This window comes from Aegilops tauschii, chromosome 2 (assembly GCF_002575655.3).
Source record: "Aegilops tauschii subsp. strangulata cultivar AL8/78 chromosome 2, Aet v6.0, whole genome shotgun sequence".
Classification (NCBI taxonomy): Eukaryota; Viridiplantae; Streptophyta; class Magnoliopsida; order Poales; family Poaceae; genus Aegilops; species Aegilops tauschii.
Genome location: NC_053036.3, coordinates 32153332 through 32165724, shown reverse-complemented (window position 1 = coordinate 32165724; position 12393 = coordinate 32153332). Strand labels below are relative to the sequence as shown.

The 12393-nt window shown below is 48.9% G+C and overlaps 1 protein-coding gene across 1 annotated transcript; it reads left to right on the top strand.

The window, feature by feature from the left end:
* Positions 1-1064: 1064 nt before the first annotated feature.
* On the top strand, positions 1065-2998 carry LOC109751854 (ent-kaurenoic acid oxidase 1-like). Its single transcript, XM_020310738.3, has 5 exons — positions 1065-1655; positions 1806-1955; positions 2035-2559; positions 2657-2775; positions 2896-2998. The coding sequence occupies exons 1-5, from the start codon at positions 1065-1067 to the stop codon at positions 2996-2998; spliced, it is 1488 nt and encodes a 495-aa protein (XP_020166327.3).
* The last annotated feature ends 9395 nt before the right edge of the window (positions 2999-12393 follow it).

Sequence of the window (12393 nt, the reverse complement as noted above, 5' to 3'; positions counted from 1 at the left end):
CCTGAAATTGTTAAAAGCTGAGAGAGTACATGGCCATATATTCTATTGTGTTCAGTGCACATGGCAAAGTGCGGATGACACGTACAGAAGGAAGCGGAGTGCTATAGCCGTGGGACATGTCAGAGACTATCCGGAAAAAGGGTGAGACAATTGCCAATTTGACTCAGGGTGACACAAGGTGACGGTGAAATTCTCTCAAGTTTCAGACAGATAGTCAAGAAAGAGCGGTGACATTGAGTTCAGATAACTCTTATATGTGGCGTCCAATATGTGAGTTGTTCATTTTCATACAGATAAGTTATTGGTGTGTGATGGCGTTGAACGGAAACTCCGGAAGTTGGGAGCACAAAGTAGAGTAATGAGAAATTTAATTTTGGACGAGTGTTGACTGTGAAGAAGACGAGACGGGACTACAGTTGCAGGTGGAGTCACGTGGAGTCTGGGAGTAGTAGCGTTGCTCATGGAGTATCTCAAATTCAATGTACACGGAGGTTCAACGCATGGATGAATTTAAGGTGGTGAAGAATATTCGCCAATGTAGAGTTGTGTCAAATATTATTGTATAAGATAGGTTACAGTTGGATTTGGTTTTGGTCCTCGGTAGATCATCGATGGTCTTGGATTTATTCTAACATGGTGAGTGCTCGGTGTTGGAACTTAGCTGCGAGGACACATACGGCATCCACCGGTCGGAACAATCACGCTGATTAGCCAGCTAGCCAGCTACCCAGTACGTGCTGCCAAAAACACTACCAAATCAAGCCAAAACCACACACATCACCTGTGTAGGCATCAAGCCAAAATCACAACGCAAGAAACCAAAACCCAAAGAGATTTACCGAGCATGCAATTGCGACGTAATTTCTCGTCTCCGGTCAGTTAGCCAGCCCAGTTTTGTTCCCACGCGCCTCCACACGGGAGCGGATCAGCCGCTCGGGATCCTCGCTCGATCGTCTATATGTACCTCCGTCATCGTCTCCTCCAACATAATCATCACCAAGCAGATCGATCGAGCTTCAGCTATTCATCCAGTGGCAGCTAAGCTAGGGCTAGCTAGCAGATCGATGGCGGTGGCGGTGGGAGGCATGGGCGCGGGCGAGCTGGCATGGTGGCTGGGCCTCGTCTTCGGCGCTGCGCCGCTGCTCTGCCTCGCCGCCTGGCACTCCGCCGACGCCTGGTACCGCGCCGCCTTCTACCTCAGGCACGGCGGCCGGCGCCGCCTCCCGCCGGGCCACATGGGCCTGCCCTTCCTCGGCGAGACGCTCTCCCTGCTCTGGCACTTCAAGCTGGCGCGCCGCCCGGACGCGTTCATCGCCGCCAAGAGGCGCGCGCACGGGGCCGGGGCGGGCATCTACCGGACGCACCTCTTCGGCTCCCCCGCCGTCATCGTGTGCACGCCGGCCGCCAACAAGTTCGTGCTCCAGTCCGCCGACAGCTTCGGCGTGCGGTGGCCCGTGCCGGAGCTCGTCGGCCACACTTCCGTCGTCAACGTCGAGGGCGCCAGCCACGCCAGGCTCCGGGGGTTCATCCTCGCCGCCATCAACCGTCCCAGCTCGCTACAGACTATCGCCACCGTTGTGCAGCCGCGTGTCGTGGCGGCGCTAGCGGCGTGGGCCGACATGGGAACCATCGTCGCCGCAACCGAGATCAAGAAAGTAAGAAATTACTCCCTCCGTTAAGAGCGTTTTTGACACGCTGGGAGTATAAGTCAGTTCGGTTCACCGTGAGCATGCATGCATCCATCCATATGCATGCCTTTTTCTCTATGTCAATCTCGACATTAGTTTACTCCATACATTGGACAGGTGACGTTCGCCAACATCTGCAAGATGTTTATAAGCATGGAGCCGTCGCCATTGACGTGCCAGATCGACCGGTGGTTCGCCGGCTTGGTTGCTGGCCTCAGGGCATTTCCCTTGGATTTTCCAGGGACGGCATTTCATGGTGCTCGCAAGGTATATATGTTCTCATCGTGCTCTTGTTTAAAAGTTTATTTAGAGTGGTGTACTAGTACTAAATTAATGGCTTGTGCAGTGCCGTCGGAAGCTCAACGCGGTCTTCAGGCAGGAGCTGGAGGCGAGGAAGAAGGTGGACAAGGAGTGTGATGATCTGATGAGCGGACTGATGCACATGGAGGACGAGCAAGGCAAGAAGCTGAGCGACGAGGAGGTGGTGGACAACATCGTCTCCCTCGTCGTCGCCGGCTACGAGTCTACCGCCAGCGCCATCATGTGGGCTACCTACCACCTAGCCAAATCCCCTGCCGCCCTCGCGAAGCTCCGAGAGGAGAATGTGGCGCTGAGCGAGAGTAAAACCAGCTCACCGTTGATGATCACCCACGACGACCTCCCGAAGATGAAGTACACGGCGAAGGTGGTGGAGGAGACGATCCGGATGGCCAATATCGCGCCAATGGTGCACCGAGTGGCCAACAAGGACGTGGAGTACGGCGGGTACATGATTCCGGCGGGATGGTCGGTGCTGGTGTGGGTGAGGTCGCTGCACACCGACCCCAGCTTCTACCATGACCCCCTCACCTTCAACCCCGATAGATGGGATGTAAGCACATTAACTATACCTGATTCTGTCATCGATCATGCATCAGCTTATGGTAGCAAAGAAACTAATAGATGAATCAATGGACGGGTGCATGCAGGAGCCGGCGAAGCCAGGGACGTACCAGGTGTTTGGTGGCGGCTACAGGATCTGCGCCGGCAACATGCTCGCAAGGCTGCAGCTCACCATCATGTTGCATCACCTCTCCATTGGATACGAGTGAGTGCTAATATATTAACTAATTAAACTCTTATTTATCCATATAATCACCACCATAATATATATGTGAGCAATATAACTCATTTGATAGTTAACAACATATGTGATCATTTTATTCAGATGGGAGCTGTTGAATCCTAATGCGGAGATCGGTTACCTTCCACACCCAAGGCCGATGGACGGTGCAACCATGGCCTTCCGTAAGATCAAGCCCAACGCATGATCAAATGGCAATTCTGGTCAAATGAACCAGCCTAGCTATTGTATTGCATGCATGCATGTATGTTAAATTTGTGACAACTGCATCAAGTCTATTTTTTTTAAGAGATGTTGCTGAGAATGCGGCGTTGTCTCTATATTATTTTTTAAACTAGGCAAGACTTGCCATTTTTATTGATTAAGAAGAGAGTGAGAATTGCCCGGTTAATTGATGTAAAACCAGGCTAAAACCGATAAACCCAACCCACATGATATGGGCACCACCGGCCAACCTGGCCACCGACATGGAACACGCCATGATCAACACATGCCAACAGATGGCCATACGCGCATGCAAACGACAACCCCGACTTTGACAACGACCCTCGCAAGGAAAATATGCAGGACTTGCGCCGGCCGTGCCCTCCGCAAATGACGGATGCATGGAACAAGCAGCGGATCGATGACTCAAAGTATAAGCAAGCAATGTAGTTACTTACCATCGACATGTACTCTTCTCTCTCCAAATTGGTCCGGCTAGCAGATTTCCTCTTCATTTTTTCCCCTTGTCATTGAGTTCCCGACACTACAACACGGCATTGTACCGCAGCTGTGCTTCACATCAAAAAGTATCTTCCGGGCTACTTTCACCAAGGCGACATGCCAAAACTAAAATTGGTGCCTCGTGCCAGTGGAAAATCTTGGAAAAAGCCACCGACCCCTTTCAGCCCTTCAAAGCCCCAAAGGAAGGAAATTCTCCAGCGGATTATGAATAAGTTGTTCTTCCTTGACAAAGCATGTTAGGGACATAATTGCCTGGTTTAATTAGGTTAGGGTGTTAGATGTACCAAAAATTATATTAGGGGGTAAAATGGCCGAAACGTTATACTATAGGGTGTAAAACAAACTTAATTATCTCTATTTTTTAGCCCATGCCAGAAGGATTCGCTGGTGATTTTGTTTTCCTATGTCGATTTGGCTGTGTACAAAAACTATACAGAGAGCATTTGATCGCCGTGAAAAATATACTAGCTATTTGCCAATGCGTTGCAACGGGGGCATAAATATTCTAGTAGTTCAATATTAATCATGATCAGGGAAACATGTCCATCAACAATACATGTGCTAGTCTTATAAGCTAGACTAGGGATCTTTATGGTGTTTATGTTTTCACATATGTGACTGAGTTTTCCACCGAATCTCTTATTCAAGGATCATTGACTTTATATCACAGAAACATAAAATTAATTATGAACATGGAAATAGAATAATAATCACTTTATTATTGCCTCTAGGGCATATTTTCAACAATATTCTAGGGCCCAACTTCCTTCTTTCTGTATATATTCTGTCATCAAAAGCTTTGATCTTGTTGGAGGAGCCGTGGGGGCATGGTCTAAAAAGTTTCCATTCTAACCCCTCCATTAAAAAAAAGGGTACAAGGCGGGGGGCAGCGCCCCCCCCCCCCCCCCCCCCCCGATAGTCGTTGCTCTAAAAGATGATCCGTAACCTCGCATTCCGATCAATTGATTTTATCCCAAAATTAGAGATGATGTCAGATTTTCTTACCTAGGGAAGGGTTCTGGCAGGGCCCCCCTATGATCTACTAAGTGCTTACTTATCCTCTTAACAAACTTTCCAAGTGAAGATATAATTTTCATTTATACAGCAGGGCTTTGCAAATGGCACAACGTGCATTGACCTGTCTCTTTGTTGGCCCAGTCAGCGCCGCCGAGTACTTTCCATTGACACGCGATGACCGACGACGAACGAAGAAGCCGAAGAAGCAAGCCGACGTTGTCTGACCGATCCACCCGTAGTGCCAAAGCTAGCTTCCTTTAGCTAATCTTGCTCTTGATCGATCAAGCGTCGTAGTTGCTGCAAGCAACACAAAACAACACACGTACATACACAACGGCCAGCTGGCCGGAAGCACGCACGACTTGTATAACCGATGTATTGCCACAGGAACGTATCGTCCCTGATGATTACTTTATTGCTTCAACTCACGATGTTGATTTACAAGCGGGTACACATGTATATATAGTACTATGAGCTAGCAGTCCGGTTGCTAATTCTAGTCCTACTAGGATACATGTACGTACACGAGTTGGACACCAACTGGCCGTCGGGGATTAGTCGGGTTTAATTCCAACAATCACCTCCTAAACACGACGCTGTTACATTACAGCTCCGACGACGATCCTTCGCCTCTCCAAAAACTACTCTCGATCTAAAGCCTTGGTCTGGATGTCCGCCAGCTGATCATCGGTGCGACTGTAGTTGACCTCCGTCTTACCTTCCTCCACGTAGTCCTTTGTAGTGATACATTGTATCAATGTGCTTGCCTCTTTCACGCCGCACTCGTTCCTCGCGTAGAAAAGTTGTAGACTCACTGGCAACATTGAGCACCATCGCTTCCGGATCTCGATTCATGAGATCACCGTGTAGCCTCCCTAGCCACATATCTTGACACACCGCAGCGGTAGCTGCAATATACTCTATTGCATCAACTGCGGGTACTTTACTCTTCTTGCTCAGCTCAAGACGAGATTCTATTGAAGCATCAATTAGATTGCAATCTTTCATGCACAACTTTCAAGTACCTTCCTTGTGTATGCCTTCTGGCATAGTGTGATTCCCTCCGGCTTTTGTTGTACCTCGATCCCGAGATAGTAACTCAATAGCCCAAGGTCATCCATCTTGAAAAGCTCCTTTATTTGTAGCTTGAACTTTGCAATCACCTCTTCATCTGCTCTAGTTATCAATAGGTCATCGTCGTAGATTCCAACTAGCAGACGACCCCTTCCTTCACCTCTCTTGTACATTGTATGCTCTAGTGAGGCTTTCTCAAATCCAAGAGTTTGATGTTCCACGCCCGAGAGCCTTGCTGTAGCCCATACAAGACTTTGTGTAGCTTCAGTACCTCGTGATCTTCTCCCTCTTTGATGAACACCGGTGGCTGGTTCACATAAGTGTCTCCATCTAACTCTCCGTTCAAAAACGCGGATTTTACATCCATGTGATGTATCTTCCATGATTCTTGAGCCGCAAGAGCTAAGAGTAATCCCACTGATTCCATCCTTGCAACGAGAACGAACACTTCTTCGAAGTCAACACCTTCCTCTTGCACGTACTCTTTGCCTACTAGCCTTGCTCCGTCAGTGTACATAAAAGATTATCCATGACTTCACATTCCGATCGATTGATTACGAAAAAGGGTTTCCCCCCGCTTTATAAATAAAGCAACGAACCAAGCATCCAACATCACAGTACAGAGAGTAGTCAAGTCATAGTCGTGCTGGGGGCACAGCAAGACAAGCCCCAAATAAAGCAAAAGCTAAAAAGAAGCTAATCCGGCTCGGGAGGAGGCGGAGGGGGTGGTGGAGGAGGGGCGAAGGCCGATGCCGACGATCGAAGACCCGCTATGATGATGTCGATGGCGTCCTGGTCTCTCCGCTTGCTAAGCGGTCTCCAAAGCTGTAGAAGGCCACACAATTTGTAGATAGCATCAGTCACACGCCAAGGAATCACGTGTTCAATGACTAGCTTATTACGGTTACACCAGAGGGTCCATGCTAAGGTACCCAACACCACCCACATGGATGGGCGGCTAGAGCTGGGGAGCCTAAGTACCTCCCCAAAAAAGTCCGGGAGGTTGTCATGGCACCAATTGCCACCAACCACCTCCCGGATGCAACTCCAAAAGAATTGGGCCACCGGACACCGGAAGAAGATGTGATTACAATCTTCCGGTACCAAACAAATGGGGCATAGCCATCCCCAGGGCCATTACGTTTGCGGACCTCCGTACCCGAAGGTAGGCGGCCGCGGACCCATTGCCAGAGGAAGATGCGGATCTTCAAGGGTAGTCTAATCTCCCAGAGCACCGAGAGTTCCACCGGGCCCGGGGTGGGGAGAATTGCCTCATAGAGGGATCTCGTTGAGAAACAGCCACTTGGCTCGAGGTGCCAAGAAAGGGAATCGGGCTCTAGGGAGGGGGTGTAGGGCAATACACTCAAGCATTTCAGCCCATTGCCCAAGCTCCACCACCCCGAAGGTACGGCGAATGGCAATAGCCCCCAGGTCAGCTAAGGCCACAGCCACGGAGAGTTGTGGGCGAACGCAGATCGCGAACAACGCGGGAAAGCGGTCAGCAAAGGGGCGGGTCCCTTCCCACCGATCTAGCCAGAACAAGGTGCCGGAGCCAGAACCAATTTTAATGGAGGTTCCAATACGCAAAATCGGCATCAGACGAATCACCGATTGCCAGAATTGGGAGCCACCAGTTCTATACGTGAAAGCCAGTGGCTGTCCGCGTAAGTACTTAGCACGGATAATCTCAAGCCACGGGCCGCCTTCAGCAGTCTGAATCCGCCAAAGCCATTTGGAGAGGAGGGCAATATTCATACGCTTTGATGAGATAACCCCAAGCCCTCCTTGGTCTTTCGGCTTGCAGATCTCAGACCACTTGACGATGTGGTACTTTTGTTTATTGTTTTCTCCCGCCCAGAAAAATCTGGAGAGGAGTTTGGTGACCTCATGGTGGAGGAATTCATGTAAACTATAGAATCCCATGATATACATCAGTAGACTAATAAGGGAGAAATTCATCAGAATCACTCGAGCGGCTTTAGATAGCCACCTCCCCTGTCAGGGCTCCATCCTGGGTTGGACCTTGGCGATTATGTTGGGAATCGTAGCATAATTTTAAAATTTTCCTACGCTCACCAAGATGCATCTATGGAGTATACTAGCAACGAGGGGAAAGGAGTGCATCTACATACCCTTGTAGATCGCGAGCGGAAGCGTTCCAATGAACGTGGATGACGGAGTCGTACTCGCCGTGATTCAAATCACCGATGACCGAGTGCCGAACGGACGGCACCTCCGCGTTCAACACACGTACGGTGCAGCGACGTCTCCTCCTTCTTGATCCAGCAAGGGGGAAGGAGAGGTTGATGGAGATCCAGCAGCACGACGGCGTGGTGGTGGATGTAGCGGGATGCCCGCAGGGCTTCGCCGAGCTTCTACGAGAGAGAGAGGTGTTGCAGGGGAGGAGGGAGGCGCCCAAGGCTGAGATGTTGCTGCCCTCCCTCCCCCCCCCTTTATATAGGCCCCCTGGGAGGGGGGCGCCGGCCAAATCCCATCTAGGGTGGGGGGCGGCGGCCAAGGGGGGTGCCTTGCCCCCCAAGGCAAGTGGGGCGCCCCCCCACCCTAGGGTTTCCAACCCTAGGCGCAGGGGGGAGGCCCATGGGGGGGGCGCCCAGCCCACTAGTGGCTGGTTCCCTTCCCACTTCAGCCCACAGGGCCCTCCGGGATGGGTGGCCCCACCCGGTGGACCCCCGGGACCCTTCCGGTGGTCCCGGTACAATACCGGTAACCCCCGAAACTTTCCCGGTGGCCGAAACTTGACTTCCTATATATAATTCTTCACCTCCGGACCATTCCGGAACTCCTCGTGACGTCCGGGATCTCATCCGGGACTCCGAACAACTTTCGGGTTTCCGCATACACATATCTCTACAACCCTAGCGTCGCCGAACCTTAAGTGTGTAGACCCTACGGGTTCGGGAGACATGCAGACATGACCGAGATGCCTCTCCGGTCAATAACCAACAGCGGGATCTGGATACCCATGTTGGCTCCCACATGTTCCACGATGATCTCATCGGATGAACCACGATGTCAAGGATTCAGTCAATCCCGTATGCAATTCCCTTTGTCAATCGGTATGTTACTTGCCTGAGATTCGATCGTCGGTATCCCAATACCTTGTTCAATCTCGTTACCGGCAAGTCTCTTTACTCGTACCGCAATGCATGATCCCGTGACTAACGCCTTAGTCACATTGAGCTCATTATGATGATGCATTACCGAGTGGGCCCAGAGATACCTCTCCGTCACACGGAGTGACAAATCCCAGTCTCGATCCGTGCCAACCCAACAGACACTTTCGGAGATACCCGTAGTGCACCTTTATAGTCACCCAGTTACGTTGTGACGTTTGGCACACCCAAAGCACTCCTACGGTATCCGGGAGTTGCACGATCTCATGGTCTAAGGAAAAGATACTTGACATTGGAAAAGCTCTAGCAAACGAAACTACACGATCTTTTATGCTATGCTTAGGATTGGGTCTTGTCCATCACATCATTCTCCTAATGATGTGATCCCGTTATCAATGACATCCAATGTCCATAGTCAGGAAACCATGACTATCTGTTGATCAACGAGCTAGTCAACTAGAGGCTTACTAGGGACACGTTGTGGTCTATGTATTCACACATGTATTACGATTTCCGGATAACACAATTATAGCATGAACAATAGACAATTACCATGAACAAAGAAATATAATAATAACCATTTATTATTGCCTCTAGGGCATATTTCCAACAGTCTCCCACTTGCACTAGAGTCAATAATCTAGTTACATTGTGATGAATCGAACACCCATTGTGTCCTGGTGTTGATCATGTTTTGCCCTAGGGAGAGGTTTAGTCAACGGATCTGCTACATTCAGGTCCGTATGTACTTTACAAATATCTATGTCTCCATTATGAACACTTTCACGAATGGAGTTGAAGCGACGCTTGATATGCCTGGTCTTCCTGTGAAACCTGGGCTCCTTCGCAAGGGCAATAGCTCCAGTGTTGTCAGAGAAGAGAGTCATCGGGCCCGACGCATTGGGAATCACCCCTAGGTCGGTAATGAACTCCTTCATCCAGACTGCTTCCTGTGCTGCCTCCGAGGCCGCCATGTACTCCGCTTCACATGTAGATCCCGCCACGACGCTTTGCTTGCAACTGCACCAGCTTACTGCTCCTCCATTCAAAATATACACGTATCCGGTTTGTGACTTCGAGTCATCCAGATCTGTGTCGAAGCTAGCGTCGACGTAACCCTTTACGACGAGCTCTTCGTCACCTCCATAAACGAGAAACATATCCTTAGTCCTTTTCAGGTATTTCAGGATATTCTTGACCGCTGTCCAGTGTTCCATGCCGGGATTACTTTGGTACCTTCCTACCAAACTTACGGCAAGGTTTACATCAGGTCTGGTACACAGCATGGCATACATAATAGACCCTATGGCCGAGGCATAGGGGATGACACTCATCTTCTCTCTATCTTCTGCCGTGGTCGGGCATTGAGCCGTGCTCAATTGCACACCTTGCAATACAGGCAAGAACCCCTTCTTGGACTGATCCATATTGAACTTCTTCAATATCTTGTCAAGGTATGTACTCTGTGAAAGACCAATGAGGCGTCTTGATCTATCTCTATAGATCTTGATGACTAATATATAAGCAGCTTCTCCAAGGTCCTTCATTGAAAAACACTTATTCAAATAGGCCTTTATACTTTCCAAGAATTCTATATCATTTCCCATCAATAATATGTCATCCACATATAATAAGAGAAATGCTACAGAGCTCCCACTCACTTTCTTGTAAACACAGGCTTCTCCATAAGTCTGTGTAAACCCAAACGCTTTGATCATCTCATCAAAGCGAATGTTCCAACTCCGAGATGCTTGCACCAGCCCATAGATTGAGCGCTGGAGCTTGCATACTTTGTTAGCATTCTTAGGATCGACAAAACCTTCCGGCTGCATCATATACAACTCTTCCTTAAGGAAGCCATTAAGGAATGCCGTTTTGACGTCCATCTGCCATATCTCATAATCATAGTATGCGGCAATTGCTAACATGATTCGGACAGACTTCAGCTTCGCTACGGGTGAGAAAGTCTCATCGTAGTCAACCCCTTGAACTTGTCGATAACCCTTAGCGACAAGTCGAGCCTTATAGATGGTCACATTACCATCCGCGTCTGTCTTCTTCTTAAAGATCCATTTGTTTTCTATGGCTCGCCGATCATCGGGCAAGTCAGTCAAAGTCCATACTTCGTTTTCATACATGGATCCTATCTCGGATTTCATGGCTTCTAGCCATTTGTCGGAATCCGGGCCCGCCATCGCTTCTTCATAGTTCGAAGGTTCACCCTTGTCTAACAACATGATTTCCAGGACAGGGTTGCCGTACCACTCTAGTGCGGAACGTGTCCTTGTGGACCTACGAAGTTCAGTAGTAACTTGATCCGAAGCTTCATGATCATCATCATTAACTTCCTCCCCAGTCGGTGTAGGCACCACAGGAACATTTTCCTGCGCTGCGCTACTTTCCGGTTCGGAAGGGGTGACTATCACCTCATCATGTTCCACTTTCCTCCCACTCAATTCTTTCGAGAGAAACTCCTTCTCTAGAAAGGACCCGTTCTTGGCAACGAAGATCTTGCCTTCGGATCTGAGGTAGAAGGTATACCCAATAGTTTCCTTAGGGTATCCTATGAAGACGCATTTCTCCGACTTGGGTTCGAGCTTTTCAGGTTGAAGTTTCTTGACATAAGCATCGCATCCCCAAACTTTTAGAAACGACAGCTTAGGTTTCTTCCCAAACCATAATTCATACGGTGTCGTCTCAACGGATTTCGACGGAGCCCTATTTAAAGTGAATGTGGCAGTCTCTAAAGCATAGCCCCAAAATGAGAGCGGTAAATCGGTAAGAGACATCATAGATCGCACCATATCCAATAGAGTGCGATTACGACGTTCGGACACACCATTTATCTGAGGTGTTCCAGGCGGCGTGAGTTGTGAAACTATTCCACATTTTCTTAAGTGTGCACCAAACTCGTGACTTAAATATTCTCCACCACGATCTGATCGTAAGAATTTTATTCTTCTGTCACGTTGATTCTCAACTTCACTCTGAAATTCCTTGAACTTTTCAAAGGTTTCAGACTTGTGTTTCATTAGGTAGACAAACCCATATCTACTTAAGTCATCAGTGAGAGTGAGAACATAACGATATCCTCCGCGAGCCTCAACACTCATTGGACCGCACACATCGGTATGTATGATTTCCAATAAGTTGGTTGCTCGCTCCATTGTTCCGGAGAACGGAGTCTTGGTCATCTTACCCATGAGGCATGGTTCGCACGTGTCAAATGATTCGTAATCAAGAGACTCCAAAAGTCCATCTGCATGGAGCTTCTTCATGCGCTTGACACCAATGTGACCAAGGCGGCAGTGCCACAAGTATGTGGGACTATCGTTATCAACTTTACATCTTTTGGTATTCACACTATGAATATGTGTAACATCACGTTCGAGATTCATCAAAAATAAACCATTGACCAGCGGGGCATGACCATAAAACATATCTCTCAAATAAATAGAACAACCATTATTCTCGGATTTAAATGAGTAGCCATCTCGAATTAAACGAGATCCAGATACAATGTTCATGCTCAAAGCTGGCACTAAATAACAATTATTGAGGTTTAAAACTAATCCCATGGGTAGATGCAGAGGTAGCGTGCCGACGGCGATCACATCGACCTTGGAACCAT